General features: G+C 42.8%; 1 protein-coding gene across 9 annotated transcripts in view; it reads right to left on the minus strand.

Annotated features, from left to right (window-relative positions):
- LDB2 (LIM domain binding 2) overlaps positions 1–17,021 on the minus strand; it is a 378,334-nt gene that overhangs the window by 7,214 nt on the left and 354,099 nt on the right. For all 9 annotated transcript variants that reach the window (XM_030864277.3, XM_030864278.3, XM_030864274.3 and 6 more), the window contains exon 6: positions 2,993–3,116. In XM_030864277.3, the coding sequence (XP_030720137.1) occupies positions 2,993–3,116 (124 nt within the window). The remainder of the gene's footprint in view (positions 1–2,992; positions 3,117–17,021) is intronic.

Genomic DNA, 17,021 nt, shown 5'->3' on the forward strand with positions numbered 1-17,021 from the left:
AGCCATTTTTTGTAAGTTCAAAAGAGTAGGACTGTTGATATTTTTTCCACTTCTTTTAACTTGATGAAACCTAAAAAAGAAAGCTGCTGATTTATTTGTAGCACACAATGACTGAAACTCTTTTCTTTAGTATCTTGATAAAGTGATTTGTATTTAATTGTTCTTCCTGATGTCATCTACTGTGTGTCTAGAAGCTCTTAATATGTCTTAGGGTGAGTTACACCACTACTATAGTTTGAACTTAAAATATTATTAACATTATGAATTTGGGGCAAAAAAATTTTTTGCGGTCTACCCTCTTTTTATAACAAAAGGAGGGCTCTGGGACTCCTAGGGAACCTCCAGGGGTTGAGAGAAGTATGAGCCGAGCTCAATTAAGTGAACCGGTGAGTTACAGCAGCACCTACTGGCGAAGTCTCATATTGCAGCCCAGCTCTATCATACGCTGAAATGTTGAAAAATTGGCCAAAAAATTTGTGTGGGTTTTTCCTGTAACATCTTACGGAAAAACCCGAACGAACTTTTGGGCCAACCCGATACAAAGAAGAGGAAGTGTCCATCCCATCAGCCATTGATGTGGAACTTAGGGATTCCCAAGCTCAGTAGAAATACCCATGCTTTGGATCCTGGTGTCTAAAAGATGCAACTAATTTCAAAATTCCTGGGGAAAAAAATGTCTTAGTATGCTACAGCCAACATATGAATGAAGAGAAGCTAGACCTTTTCCAGAAAGGTCTGTTTAGAAATAGAAAAAAAATATTTTGGACCTGAAGGATGAGGCAACATCTTAATAGAAGTATAGGGACTCATGGAAATGTGTAGTGAAAAGAATATTATTTATTTATTATGTATTATGAGCATGACTCAATATTTTCATATTTTTAATGTTTTCTATGTCATTATTTTACATTCACAGCAACTCTATTAACTAGGTACTATTATAATCTTTGCTTTGAGAATGAAAAATCTTCAGAAACCTGTTCCAGGCAGTTACTAAATGAATTGGAAATGGCATGTAAGAGCATCCTTTTTGCTAACCCTATTCTAGATCCAACTCTGATGGAGAGAAGGTAAGCCAGGACCATACTGGAACTAAGTGAGGTAACCCTGGAGCATTTTCTTGAGGCATCTATACTGCTTCTGATGGACAATGGGGAAGAGCTCCTTGAAGGTCATTTCAAAGACCACTTAGTCCATCATGTTATCTCTGACTTTTGATGAAGTAGGAGATTATGTTTCTATTTATATAACATATTTTCCTTCATAAATATTTTATCTCTAATGTTTAAAGAGTTTCATCAAAGGGCCTAACATCCCTATCCGTAGAGAGTTATGGGTGCTTATTCTGAAGGTTATGGAAACAGGAAACAGAATTGTTCCAGCTCATGGGGCTGGAGGAGACTTGAGAGGTACATTCTAAAGTAAAGCAAACACCCAGCTTTCCCTGACAGGCATCTTCTTCCTTTGACTTGAATTGAAATCGGCTGCTTTTAAAAAAAAATTCGTAGTTTTTCATGGAATTTTGGGGAAATACACCTAAATGATAGGCTCTGGATCACTCCCACTGGCAGTAGGTAGCTGTGGTAATAGAGTCCCGAACTGAAGACATAAAAACTTACTGTGACATAGGGCCCTCCACTGACTAGCTTCAGCTAACTTTGGCAAGTTACTTCTTTAAATCTCAGGCCTATTATATCGAATGGGAATAGCAAGAAATACCTCATAAGGTTGTTGTGAGGATTCAGTAAGAGAATGGAAGGTCTGAGAGGGCTGTGGTTTGTGACTATTTTCATGTAGTGTTATACCCACAGTGGCCAGAGCAGTGCCTGGCACCTAGTAGGGGCTCAATAAATACTTGTTGAGTTAATGACTGAATTAATGAATAATATATGAATTATATGTGCACATGTTGTGAAATAGGTGTTCAAAGCATTTAGTGAGCGAAACTTTTTCCTTTGAAGCCTTATTGGTACTGAAAGAAAATAAGGCCAATTTACGCACATTGAACACATTTGAAAAATAATGTTCTAAATGTCTACAGTTCCTGTAAGATGGGGATGCAGCTATTCTACGTAAAATAATGCTCATTTTTCTCAGCCTTCTAAGTATGTACTTGGTTACATCTGCTATATTCATTTTACATAAAACCCCTGGCCAATTACCAGCGGAAGGTGACCATTATATTTTGTGATTCAGAAGGCTATGTGCCTCGTGTTAATAGTTACTCCTTATAAAAATAATTTTTAGCGAATGGATACGTTGTGCTTTTATGATCAGTGAGGCTCGACACATGCCTGGGAGTGAAAACGTACTAGATAGAAGGACAATTAATGATGACTGGAAGCAGTAATTTCAGAACCCCAGCAGGAGACTATAGTATCTAAACTACATTCTAGGGAAGTGAGAGAAATGGAGTCTTTTATGTATTCCTTTCATGATCAGAGAACCCTTTGATATTATATACCTTAAAAAAATAGAGCAAAAATATTTATTTATTTCCTTCCTCCCTTCCTCCTTTCCTTCTTTCCTTCTCTCCTCTATTCCCTCCTATTCTTCCTTTCTTCTTCCTCCCTCCTTCCCTTTCTTTTCATAATTTCTACCATTCTTCAAAGAACAAACAAAATCACAGTAAGCCATGAGCAGCTACCAGTCTTGTCCAGTGGAACAACCACTGGACTGGAAAACAGGAAACCTGGGTTCCGATTTTGGCTTTGTCAATATTTTCTTGGTAACGTTAAATAAATCAATTTCCTCCTGTGAGTTTCAGGTCCTAATCTAGCAAGTGATGAGACTGTAGAGGATGGTCACTACATCTAAGAAGGATGTTTGCCCTTCACAAAGTCAGTGTCTTTGGGTCCAATATCACGGTCAGGATATCCCTTATAAACTACTTTGCTGATACATTTATGATCACTTCCTTTTCACACGCCTTCATCCCCAGAAGAAGCCTCAGAAAAAGCATGTAGATGGAGAGTGAAGAACGAAGCCGTACCTGGCGGCGCCACCATCCGCTGCCACTTCTGAAACAAGCAGGTCTTCAGGCAGTCTCGTGGACTGAGGTTGTAAGTTTTATGTCTGGACATCAGTTCCTGCATTGGCTCCAGTATTACACACAACTGCAAGGAGTTCAAAGACATCGGTGTTTTACTACTTGATAACATTATTTGCAATAGATAATTTTAACAGCTGGAATCCAAAAGAAAGTTTAAAGGTACTTCACCCCCAACCCCGGGTTTTGATTTTCTCTGTATAAGTTTGGAGGAAAAGAAATATTACCAACACTTGATAAGGCCCACTTAATTTACCATCATTTATAATATCATATTATAGCTGAGTGTGGTTTATACACACACACACACACACACACACACATCCCCACACATTCTGTACTGACTGTTGCGTGGATATATGTGGTTCTATTCTGAATTGAAATGATTCTCTCTGGTTAAAGAAAAAAGCTCTCTTCCATGGAGCGCAGCGTGCTCTGATTTCCACTCTGGTCTCTGCTGTAGTTCCTGTTTGTATAACCACACACTGTGAGTTACAATGCTAGTTTATGTAGATTATGTGGCAGTGAAAGCCGTCCTTTAAACTTTGGAGAAGAAAGTGGCAACTACAGGTATGTTTTTGATCCTAATTCTTATAAAGGGCCATGATGAACACTATTTTATTTTTATTCATATACTCATTTGTATTTTACACAAGATGAGAATGTCAGTAACATATGCTGACTTTCATTCAGTATGGGAGCTTTTTCTGTGGTTCTGCACACGGTTGCCCTTCTTCTCTCCCTTAGTTAGATCTTTCAGCTTTACTTTGGTCCAAGACTTCTGATGACAAAGATTAATGAATGAAATAAGAAGGTAAATTCAGTTAGGATTGCCTTGGACTTTTCTGAATTCTTTCTCATTTGGAAGCTTTTCAGAATGCTGCTGCATCGAAAGGGCAAAGACCAAGACTAGGAACAATGCATCCATTGCTGTTTCAGTTACAGCTATACTAACATTGTCAATGCACCTTCCCATGTGGAAAAAGGTCATTTTATTATGAAAGGCAGATGTGCAATCCCCATGTTCATGGGGCCATCATTTTTACTACTCCCTTCCCTTCTGCCATTTCTCACCTGAGTATTTCCCTGGAGTCCACATTCCTTATTGTCCACTGGTTCTCTCTACCTGGAATTCTTTGCTCTCCCTCTTCCCGGCTAATGCCCACTCAGCCTTGAAGGCAAAGTTCCTTCCTCTGTTAGGCCTTTCACCCCCTGGCTCTGCACCTCTCCCTGTGCGGGCTGAGTTGGATGACTCTACAGCTCTCCCAGAGCACACAGCCCTTTCTGCTCTACAAACTTACTCATTTACTTTTTGTAACCATCGGCTTCCAAGTCTCTTTTCCACTCAACTTTGAACTCTTTGAATGCTGAGACTATGCCTTTTATCTCTGTGTTCCTAGATTTGGCTCAAATGAATGGATGCATTTAAGGAGTGATTCTTAGAAAGACTGGAGGACCTTTCTATGCCAATGTTCCTCAAAGTCTAAGGAACACTTCCGTCAGAATCAGAAGAGTTGATTATTAAAAATGCAGACTTCCAGACTCTGCCCTTTCTGTTTCACTGAGTCTGGAGGTGGGGTCCTGAATCTGTATTTTAAAAAAGCATTCTCCTATCTAATTCTGATAAATATTACCCAAAATTGAGATCCACTGCAATGCATATGCTGGGCTTTAGAAGAGACAAATATAGAAGCAAGACATGCACAAATCCCCAGGGGTTTCCAGCTCAAATTCCCCTCTCTTCGTACCCCCCCACCTCACTTTTCCACGCCCTTCCTCTCTTCTCAAGCCTAGGCATGATAATCAAAATTGCCTTCATCTAGAAAAATTTCTCAGCCCTTTTTACCTATCAATGATCTAAACTTTGCCAGAACCACAAACCCCATTTAAGGGTCAACTGTAATCTCCTTCCATTTGCAGTTTCTTTGGAAGAAGAGACTAAGATTTCAAAGCCTGAACAACACAGGTACAATGTGAGCCAGAGAGACAAAGCTACTGGACCCTAGTGTAGCAGGCTGTAAAGTAATGAGATCTGGGTTAGTTATGATGCATCTTCAATCTTGTCTATCTTCTTGTTTACTTTGGAGTCCTTTTTGAAACCTAAAATGTTAATAAGGAAAACCCTGTGAAAGAGGGAGGGTTACTATGCAATTAAGTCCATATTCCAAGACTGCAAGTGTGTATTCCTCTACTAACAACTCCACACTGGAAATCAAAGTATGTGCAAATTACAGACAACCTCAAGTCTTCCCCTGTCACTCATACCAAATGGAGTGAAGGATTCCACAATCATCTCTACACATAGAGATAAGACTGGATTATCCACCAAAGAAGAACCACTGCTAGCTTCAGACAGGGTCAGAAGATGTTTGCATCTATTATTAAGCTAGGGCAGTAAGAAAAGCTTTCAGAGAAATTCTAAAGACTGGGAAAACTTTTTCTTTTAACTAAAAATGTTATAAAGGTTTTAAAGCCATTTCCTTTTTGTCCATTCCCATTCTTGAGCAATTGACTTACAGTGGCTATAAAATACATGGATGGAGTGGAACAAACATGGACTTAGAAATCAAGAGACCTAGGTCTAGATTTTGAGTCTCTCACCAGATGCATACCCTTGGATGAGCCACTTAGTAATGCTGGGTCTCAGTTTCACCTGTAAAACGATACCCATCTTGTATATTGTTTGGGAAATTTGAGATAATACGTCTTGACACATAAGTTCAACAAACAGATATTATGATTACGTATTAGCAAGCACAGCCCAGATTGCAAAACAAACCACATTTCTATGACTTTAAATCAACAAGCATTTATTGAGTTTTCTCCTAAGTGTCAGGCCTATTTGGACCTAGAAAGGATTATCAGCATTTCACATACTAGGAAGTAGGAGAGTTGCGTTTATTGTGAGAACTCACGAGCTCATTTTCTCTTTCTTTTTTTCCCCAGGTGCCTTTCCTCTTGGGGTTTTGGGCAACACTTTTTACAGGTGCTAATCCTCAGGATTCATCCCTTCCCCTTTCATGTAAAAATATCTTCCCGTTGCTGTAACCCACCCCAAAGGAATTTGCATCTCTGAATGCTAATCAGGAATCCCCAAAGTCATTTTTCTTCCAGTGGAGGGGTACTGGGCTGGAGAGACATCCCGCCCCTTATTCATGTATGCAAATGAGCCTCCAGCTCTGGCGCAGAGATGGTGCCTTTGCTAGGCTGCGTGCTGTAGGTGGCAGAACTAACTCAGACAAGAGCCTGCCTTCTCCCGTAGCAAGCCAGTGCATCTTGGCAACAGCAAAGGCCTGGGGCCTTATGAAAGGAGACCAGGAAAGTTCGGGGGGTAGGTTCCCTCAGTCACTAGCCAAATCCTTCTGGAGCCAGGATTCCTGCTCTCCCTGAGGTCTCAGACCCCCTTGAGAATCTGGTGAAGGCTATGCAGGCTGTCTTTCAAATTTTATACAAAATATCTGGAGGTTTATGAACCCTCTTACACTCCCATCCATTGATTCCAGGTAAAGAGTCCCCTGTTTGTAATATATATGATCCAGGCTACAATATAGATGCCTTTGCCCCCGCCCTACACACACACACACACACACACACACACACACCCCTCACTCCAACCTCAAAGGCATATTAATGGAACTGAGCATAATAGCACAGCGTCCTTTGATTTTTAAAGAATGATTTTATCTGTAAAGTTGTGTCTGCTACAAAGTTCCCAGTGGACCAGTCCCTTTGCCTGAAAAGAAAGGCCTCAGACAGTGACATCTGCAACACTGCAGCATCATGAGTGAATTTGGTCTACACCTGTGGGGGGTGTTGGAGGTGTGAAAAGATTTCGATCTAAAATAGAACCGGAGGATAGGAAACAGAGACTCCCAACCTGCCCTCAGAGGAAGGGAACTTAAGAAGTGAGAGACTGATTTCCCATAAGTACTTGATTTAGAGATGATGGAAACTTACTTCCGGACCAGTGAACAGCTGCCATGAATCCGTCCCCATCCTCCAGCCAATGAACTTGCTGCTGGGACTCTGGCTGGACCTCCCTGTCTTTGCACTCCTTGTCCATAAATACAGCCCATCCCTAATCCTCAAGGGACTCACTGGGGCTGGCTCACAGCATGTTTCCTTAATTGCAGTTCCTCCGCTCTTCCTGAATAAACTCAACTTCTGGTCATTTGAGCTTGCCTCAGTTTACCTCTTTATTTGGGTTGCCTGAAGATACCAGGAAGAATCCCAGGGCACTGTGCAAGGTGGCAGGAGCCAGCAAGGCCTGAGACCTCTTTTTGAATAGGAAGCTCCTGCCAGGTCCACTTAGAATCGCAAAGAAAACCACTGCCCATTGCCCATCCTGGCAAAGCTCTGAGGATGCCTTTGGGTAGATTTAGTGAGAGTTTTAGGCCAGGCTTGCTCTCCTTATGCTTCCGACTTCATTTTCTGGGATTCTGGCCCAGCACTGACACTTTGGTATGAAACCAAAACCTATAACCACAATGGTGACTTGCTGAATGAGTGAATGAATGGGTGGATGGATGGATGAATGATTTAACAGATATCTTGGCCAGATTTATAGCAAGGAGTCATTTGCTAGTAGCAGACAAATTGGGCATTGTCCTCTGGGCTTAGAAGTGATGAATTTGTCCATGTGATAAATAACTGATTGCCTCCTCTGTGGAGAATGCTTTGTACATGTGCACATGTATATACCCAATTACCACATGTCCTGGCTGGGCAGGGACATCTTTGCTCCGTCCCAGGACTTCTGTCTTTGTTCATAGTAACAAAGAACCTGGTAGATCCAGACAGTATGCTATTTTGTTTTGTTTTCATCTGACAGTTCTCCTGGAGAAATTTGATTCTCCTTAGCTGCACACCCACACCTTTTCTTTTCGCTCATCTCCTGGCCTGAACCCAGGACTGGGTGATGCCTATCAGAGTTGGCTTTGGCCTAAAAAGCTGATGCCTTGGGGTTGGCATTTGGCTAACTCCTAAAGCTGGGTCCTGACCTCCAACATTTAATTCAGTCTTTTCCAGATCATGGATGACATACTCTGAGCTTGAACCACTGACCTACTCTTTGCATATAGGTCTGTCCAGGGTTACTGTGTCCATAGCAGCTCATGTTCTTGCCTTGAACATCTTCCCTCTTTCTCAGTCATCTTAGCCGGATATTGGCAAGCTACAGCCAGTGGGCTAAACACGGCCATGCTTATGTATTGTCCAGAGCTCCTATTGTGTTACAATGCCACAGTTGGATAAGTATGACAGAGTCTATATGACCCACAGACTCCCAAAATATTACTATCTGGCCATTCACAGAAAGGTTGCTGACCTCTGTCCTAAACCAATGCTACTCAAAGGAGGCCGTCTGCAAACTATTTGTTATGTGTCCTTGACCGGATAAGAGCTTGAGTTAGAGTATAATTCAGTTCATTGCCTCTTTCATTAAGAAAGTCTTGTGTCAAAAAATAACTCCGATGAACTAAACAATGTGTTCAACAAGGTAGTTGCTTTACATTCCAAAGCAATCTCCTTATTTTGGTGTGGATCACTAAGTGATCCACAGTCTGGCGCTGGTCTGCAAACCATATTTGAGTCATAATAGTATGACCATTAAGGTCCTCCATGGTCCAACTCAGATCTCACATCTGTCTCTGACCATCCCCAACCACAAAGGACTCTTACTTCTGTAGCACTTATTACTAACCTACGTACATCCCGGAGTTAATATTTGCATTGGGAATTTTTCTTTCTTGGGGACTTGTTTCATCTCCTTATCTATAGCAAGCCTTATTTTACTCTTCTCTCTCTCTTATTTAACACGGTATTAGGCATACTCAAATATTTGTTGAGTCATAACTTAATAATCGCTGTGGAGTATCTAAACTATGTTTGTCCCTGGAGTATGCAACTGACGTATATCATTAACCCTCACCACCTCCTGGTCCACTTTTAACAGGTGAGAAATCTCAGACTCAAAGCCAGTAAGTCACACAGAGCTGATATTAAAGAGTGTGACTGTTATAATGTAAAGGTTATACAACCATCTGAAGGGCAGAAAAGAGGTTCCCAGTCAAGTTTGCCTGACTTCAACCCTGTGCTCCTAACTCCTTACTGCTCTGTTGTCTAACTCTCTGAATATGAATGGCCTAAATCTCTGCTAAGATAACAAGTTGCAAGGCTCTCCCTGTCTCTTATATTGTTCCTTGCACATGGTATTGTGCAAGGAACAATATACACAGAGAGGTGTATCTATGCACAGAGAGGTGGGTGATACAGAGGGGTGCAGGCTTTGGAGCCAGATTCATCTGGATCCAAACCCAATGGCTAGTCTGCCATTTACTAGCTGTGTGTTCTTGGCCAAGAATTTCAGCCTTGGGACTTCCCTGGTGGCACAGTGGTTAAGAATCCGCCTGCCAATGCAGGGGACACAGGTCCGAGCCCTGGTCCAGGAAGATCCCACATGCCACAGAGCCACTAAGCCTGTGCGCCACAACTACTGAGCCTGTGCTCTGGAGCCCGCAAGCCACAACTACTGATCCCATGTGCCTAGAGCCCGTGCTCTGCAACAAGAGAAGCCACCACAGTGAGAAGCCTGTGCACCGCAATGAAGAGTAGCCCCTGCTCGTCGCACCTAGAGAAAGCCCACGTGCAGCACCAAGACCCAATGCAGCCAAAAATATAAATAAATAAATACATACATTTATTTTTTAAAAAAGAATTTCAGCCTTTCTGAATCTCAGTTTCCTCATCTGTAAAATGGAGATACTGATATTTATCTCTGAAGGTTTGAAACAATATCTGTGAATCCTTAATGCAATGCCTGGACCAAGGTCAGTGCTCAAAAGATGGAAGTTGGTATAATGATAAATACTGGTTGCACCAGGGGTGCAGTTTCCCTGAGCCAACACAGCAATGTGTGATGTGATTGGTTAGCTACTCCGGGAAGTTAATCACTTGGTCTCCTTGAGACTTAGGGCGTCTAAATTCTCTAAGGGATGGTCATCAGGACAATGGTCCAAGGCATTTTAGTAGCTAATGTCTCTGATAATGATCCATTTTTAGAATTCAGGGATAAATACAAAATGTTCACATCCATAAACCAGAGTCCTTTCTCTTTTCTTTTTCCCCCAGTAACCTACCCTTCTGGCTAACTCTGAATTAGAAAGGTATCAGAGGATGGGCATGATTATAAACCAGCTCTTATCTAAGGGTGAAGGAGTCTCTCTTAATTAAGAAACACATCACAAAAAGAGATCTTATATTAAAACAATAGAAAAATATAACGTACGGAATCTAAAAGGAAAACAAAACAAAACAAGCAGGTAATTCCCCCAGAAACAGATAAGAATGAATAACAGGCATCCACGTGAGTAAAACCCACTCTGCCTCCGAGGGTGAAAAACAGGAGAGGGAAGGAAATGCTTTCCCTGAGAAGCTGTGCAATTCCAAAGCATCAGATTATGATTTGGGTTTATTTCCAAGGTAGATTAAAGGTAGATTGATTGTCCAATTCAAAACATCCTCTTTTTTATCTGAAGATTCAACCAGGGGAGACTTTGCCTTTTCTCAATTGTTTTGCAAATTGATTACTCAGGGAAGTTATCACATCCAACCCTGGAGATTGGCAGCTCTCTCCAGGCTCCAGGAGAGGAGGGGGTATAGTGACAACCACTCAGGACTTGGAGGGACCATCCCCTTCCAGAGCAAGCAGTCATGCATGCGCGTTGCAATATCTATGCCTTGATCTCAATTTTGAGGCTGCAAGGAAGGACGCCTATGCGTGGTCACGGAGGCCGCTGGCTGCTTTTCTGACCCACCCTCAGGAGAGAAGCGTTGGGCGATTTTCCTGAGCTACAGAGCCAAGCTCACGGCTGTTTTCGGCAGCACCAGTCAGGCCCACGAAGAGATGGTTCCAGGCTTCCAATGCTCATTCTCTTTCCTTCGGACCCATGGACTTAATCTCTCTGCCATGTCATTTGGTACGGGCACCCCTTCCACAGTGCTCTGGTCATTTGCCTTCCTACCCTTAGACCCACCCCCTCCTCCCAGCTCTGTACTGCAGGGGAGAGACCCCTGCACACTATTTCCCAGCTTTTTTTGCCAACTGGCCTTGGGTGAGCTTTGGCCAGTTGGAGGCACCAGGAAAGACTGGAAGAAAGTGGGTTGAGTTATTTGGCTAGGGTTGCCGTAACAAAGTATCACAAACTGGGTGGCTTAAAACAACAGAAACTCATTTCTTCTCAGTTCTGGAGGCTAGAAGTCTGAAATCGAGGTGCTGGCAGGGCTGTGCTCCCTCTGAAGGCTCTAGGGAAGAAGACTTCCTTGCCTCTCCCAACCTCTGTTGGCCCTGGAGTTCCTTGGTGTTCCTTGGCTTGTGGCTGCATGGCTCCAACCTCTGCTTCCGTCTTCTCATGGTCTTTTCCCCCATGTCTCTGCGTCCTCTCCTCTTCTTACAAGGACATTAGTCATTGGATTTCCAAATAAATTCACATCCTCAGGTTGCAAATAAACATGGATTTTTGAGGGACACCACTCACGGTACCACATGGGCAAAGAAATAAGTAAGGGTACTTCTTGTCCTTTCTGTGGTTCAGATGGCCTCTCCAACAGCTGTCACCAAGGCCCACTATGGTGCCAGCTTCTATCAGGTGGCCTGACAGTAACACCTCTTATGTAGGGGACTTACTGTATCTAAAAAGGTGTGTGGAGGCATCTTGTGTAGGCGTTAAGCATGCAAACTAGCCTCTGGTTTGAATGGCAGCTACTTAGTAGATGAGTGACCGTGGGTGAGTTACTTAAGCTCTTGGTGTTTGAGTTTCTCCATCTGCAAAGTCAGGATAACAATGCTACCTAGCTAATTACATTGTTAGGAGAAACAAGAAAATCCGCTTAAAGTATGTACCTAGGTTCTAACATACGGAAATTGCTCTATACATGATTATTATGATGGGGGGATAATCAGTCTGGGGAGGGGGCAGGTGCTTCTTGGAAGACATTTGGAAATTTGTCAGAACACACCTATTAAAATTTCATGGACGTTCCCTGCCCAATGCACATATATGCACAGCTTAATTATTAGATTTTGGTGATACAATGGTTGTTTAAAATGTTCAGTCATTTTTTTTTCTACTCAAAAAAATTTTTTAACGTCTTTATTGGAGTATAATTGATTTACATTGTTGTGTTAGTTGCTGCTGTGTAACAAAGTGAATCAGCTATACGTATACATTTATCCCCTTATCTCCTCCCTCTTGCATCTCCCTCCCACCCTCCCTATCCCACCCCTCTAGGTGGTCACAAAGCACCAAGGTGATCTCCCTGTGCTATGCGGCTGCTTCCTACTAGCTATCTATTTTACATTTGGTAGTGTATATATGTCCATGCCACTCTCTCACTTCATCCCAGCTTACCCTTCCCCCTCCCCGTGTCCTCAATCCACTCTCTACGTCTGCGTCTTTATTCCTGTCCTGCCCCTACATTCTTCAGAACCCTTTTCTTTTTAGATTCCATAGATATGTGTTAGTGTACAGTATTTGTTTTTCTCTTAGATGCTGGAAAAAGGAAATCAAAGTGTAGGAAAGTATAGTAGAAAAAATTAAAATTATGCATTTGTCATATAAAATTAAGTCAAGCATGATAAAAATGGTAAATAAAGAAAAAAATGTTCAGTCAACATGTCTTTCCTGTAAATAACTTGATTTTATCACTGAGCCATTGCCACAAGTATCCTATTCATGTGTTCTACCAGTGTCTCTAAATTCTAGGGCATAGTAGCTGGAAAGTTTCCAAAGGAAAAAGGAAACATCTGCCTGGAAATATCCCACAATCATTAACAAATATCTAAGGAGTTCTGTCTGTTCCTAGAGGGCTATGAGCAAATTTCAGGTAAATTTAAAAAATTCTTGTTGAGCAGTTGTTATGCCCTCAGATGAGTCCGACACTGAAAATGAAGGTCAGTGGCTCAGAATGACTCTAAGTGCCTCTTTATTGTCTGCCAATGTATTAGATAGGGTTCTCCAGACAAATAGAACCAATGGGATGGACATATGTATGTATCTTAAGGAACCAGCTCATGTGATTGCAGTGGTTAGCGAGTCTGAAATCCAGAGTTTCCATAGCTGGAATCCCAGGCAGGAGTTAATGCGTCAGTTTTGAGACAGAATTCCCTCTTCTCCAGGAAATCTCAGTTTTGTTATTAAGACCTTCAACTGATTGGATGAAGCTCAGCCCAACAGTACTCTATTTTACTTAAAGGCAGCTGAGGGCTAGACGATAACCAAGGAAAAACCAAATGCAAACTATCTTTACAGCAAAAGCTTTGATTAGCCTTTGACTAAATAACTGGTACTATAGATGCTATGAACTGAAAAGTGACAACCCCACCACCAAATTCCTACATGGAAGCCCTAGCCCCCAGTGTGACTATACTTGGATACAGAGCTTTAGGAGGTCATTAAGGTTAAATGAGGTCATAAGGGTGGGGTCCTAATCTGATAGATTGGTGGCCTTGTACAAAGAAGAAGAGATCTCAGAGATCTCTCTCTCTCTCTCTCCACATGCACACACTGAGGAAAGGCCATGTGAGAATATAGCAAGTGGGCAGTAATCAGCAAGCCAGGAAAAGCACTCTCGCCAGAAAGGGAACCCTGCCAGACCTTGATCTTGGACTTTCCAGCTTCTAGGACTGTAAGAAAGTAGATTTCTGTTGTTTAAACTACATAGTCTACAGTATTTTGTTAAAGCAGCCTGACTGCCTTAGGTCTGCCTTAAGCCACTGAGAACTATCATAGTTCATGACACTGTAAAGAACTGGAGACCTAGGCTGTGTCCTATTATTTTATTTTTAAAAATATTGCCAAGCACCAACCGATGAGTCTAATGTTTGTGGGTTGAATGACCCCTTGAATCCATGAATATGATCGAATGGAAAACAAAAACAAATAGGCGATCAGACATCAGAAAATGGGTCAGATCTTGCTTCATCCACTTTGTAATTACAGTAACTTGGGTAGCAGGGTTGCAATGGTGAAATGGCAGACACAACCTCCCTCCCTTGAAGCTTCCTGTCCAGATGGGAGACAGATGATAAACAAGAATTCCAAATGGGCTGGATATTGTAAAGGAGAGGGGCAAGCGATGTCAGGAAACATTGCCAGGAGGAACCGATATTTAAGTTGAGAGCTAAAGAGATGACTTAGAAATCAGCCAAGTGAAAGAGAAGACAGCCAGGACGAAGGTTAGGGTGGACATCTCGGGTAGAGGGAATACATGTGTGAATGCAAGAGAGAACACAGAATTAGAAACCGCAAAATGATGGGATTAGCGTTGACTTGTGTGAGCTACAGCAGAGAGACAGGCAGTGGTCAGACTCATCAAGGCCTCAGGTTCTGCCCCACAGGAGCCGAGAGGTGCAACTGATGTGGCCAAAAGCATGCTGTGCATGACGAGCCCTCCACAAATGCCACTAAGCTGAACGCCGAACTGCAATATGGTAAATATCATGCTGTTCTTTCAGCCACGTTTCCCGAGCGTGAGGAAAGCCTCATCGACATTTTGACGTGGTTGGTAAAACAAAAGCACCAAATACCCCTAAAGGCAAACACTGGCTGCTCTGTCTCCAAGCAGTGGCGACTGTCCCCGAAGCTGACCGGTGCCGATCGCACCACTGGGGGCATTTACACTGGTCCACGCTGTTCCTTGTTGGAAATAGGTAGTTTTTGTAACATGTTGGTTATTTTTCCTGGGGAACTGAGAAACTGTGTAGTTGCAAGGAGGTAATGTTTAAGTACTAGCGTTTATGAACGGGGCCTTATAATCCCAATATTGTGAGTAAGGGAATTTGGATTTGGTCCTTGGGAGCTGTCAGTGACAGTTTTCAAGGAACATGGCTCTCTTGTTCATGCAGTTGTAATCCCTCCCGAACATTAACTACGTGCTTATGTTTTGCTCCTGCTCTGGTGTAAATACCCACAAGGCTATTAAAGACAGCATTGTGTTCTGGAGTTTGAAGCAGCATCCCCGTGGCCGCTGTCTGGGAGGATTTCTGGGCTCTGGTCAGTGTCGGGTATGGACTTCTCTCTCTTGGTCCTGGACACCCAGAGCCCAGCTGCCTTTGGAGTGCCTGCCTGTCTGCTTTCTGGGAGCTTCTGCCAGGCAACAGCCCTCCCTGCCACTCCACTCTGACACAAAGGGAAGGAGTGATTTCTCAATAATGGAGCGCTCAGCTGCCTGACTGCTCCCTGGCCACCTCCATCATTATGCCTGCAGAGCCTTGAATTGGCAGCCATTTCCCTTCCCAGGGATAAAGCGAGATGGGTGGAAAGAGGGATTCATGCTGACAATGGCAATGCCTTATGAAAATGGAGTTGGAAGAGGCTGGGGTCCCCTCACTCACTCATTCATTCACTCAACACACATTTATTGAATACATACTATATGCCCCATGTTTGCTCTAGGTGCTGGGGATGCTGTAAACAGAAATAAAGAAACGAAATAAAGTCCTCTTATAGAACTACATTTTAGTGAAGGAGACAGATACACTTAAAAAGTAAAAGATGTATGGTAGTGATGAGTACCAAAGAGAAAAAAGGAAGCGGGGAAAGGAGACATGAAATGTTGGAGTTGGGAGGGTGAAAAATTTGGACACTTTGGCTAAAGTCACTGCGCTAGGAAGATTCATGGCTCTGCAGAGATGTCCATGGCCTAATCCCTTCAATGTGTGAATATGTCAGGTTACATGGCAAAGGGAATTAAAGTTGCTCATCAGCTGATCTTGAGATGGAGAGAGTAGTCTGGGTTATCCAGATGGGTCCAATTTAATTATAAGGGTATTGACAAATGGAAGAAGGAATCAGAAAGGAGAATCAGAAAGATGGCAGCATGAGAGGAACTTGGCCTGACATGGAGGGCTTTGAAGATGGGAGGGGGCCCTGAGTCAAGGAATGTGGGTGGCCTCTAAGACGGTGGAAAAGGCAAGGAAACTGATTTTCCCCTAGAGCCTCTAGAAAGGCACACAGCTCTGCCGACACCTTGATTTGAGCACAGTGATATCTATGTTAGGCTTCTGATCTACAAGGCAACAAATTTGTGGCTTTTTTTTTTGCAGTACACGGGCCCCTCACTGTTGTGGCCTCTCCTGTTGTGGATCACTGGCTCCGGACGCGCAGGCTCAGCGGCCATGGCTCATGGGCCCAGCTGCTCTGAGGCATGTGGGATCCTCCCGGACCGGGGCACGAACCCGTGTCCCCTGCATCCGCAGGCGGACTCTCAACCACTGCGCCACCAGGGAAGCCCAATTTGTGGTGTTTTAAGCCACTAAATTCATGGTAATTGTTTTAACAGCAATAGAAAACTAATACAATCACCCAAAGTTGATATCTAAGTAAAGATCTCTAATAAGGTTACGTAGTTAGCAAATAAAAATAGAAGATGCCCAGTTGCATTTGAATTTCAGATAATAAATTATAATCTGTTGAAGTAATAAATAAATATAATAACTTATTCATTATTTATTTGATGTTTAAGTTGAACTGGGCATTTTGTATTTTATCTGGCAATCCTCAACTCAGAGGAAGTTAGAAAGTGGGCTCTTTGGGGGAAAAACATTCTAGGCAGAAGGAATAGCAAGGGCAAAGGCCTGGGGGTTTGAGGAAAACCTAGGAAAGAAGTACAGTTGGAGGGGAAAGAACGAGTAGACCAGTAGGAGAAGAATTCAGAGAGGTTGTGAGGAACTGGATCATGGTGGTCATAAGGAGGATGTTGGTTTGATTTTGAGTGGAGTGGGAAGACACTGGGGGCTTTGGGTAGAGGAGTACCAATGTTTGGAGTCTCCTGAGAAGGAAGAGATGCTGATTATAAGCAATGTGGCGACGGGGTCTGATCTACTTTTGCACTGCCTGGACCTAGATATTTAAGCACACAGGTGCTGGGAGGCCAGCAGGCCTTCTAATTGGTAGAACTCAGTGATGTACCATCT

This window comes from Globicephala melas, chromosome 5, assembly GCF_963455315.2.
Source record: "Globicephala melas chromosome 5, mGloMel1.2, whole genome shotgun sequence".
Classification (NCBI taxonomy): Eukaryota; Metazoa; Chordata; class Mammalia; order Artiodactyla; family Delphinidae; genus Globicephala; species Globicephala melas.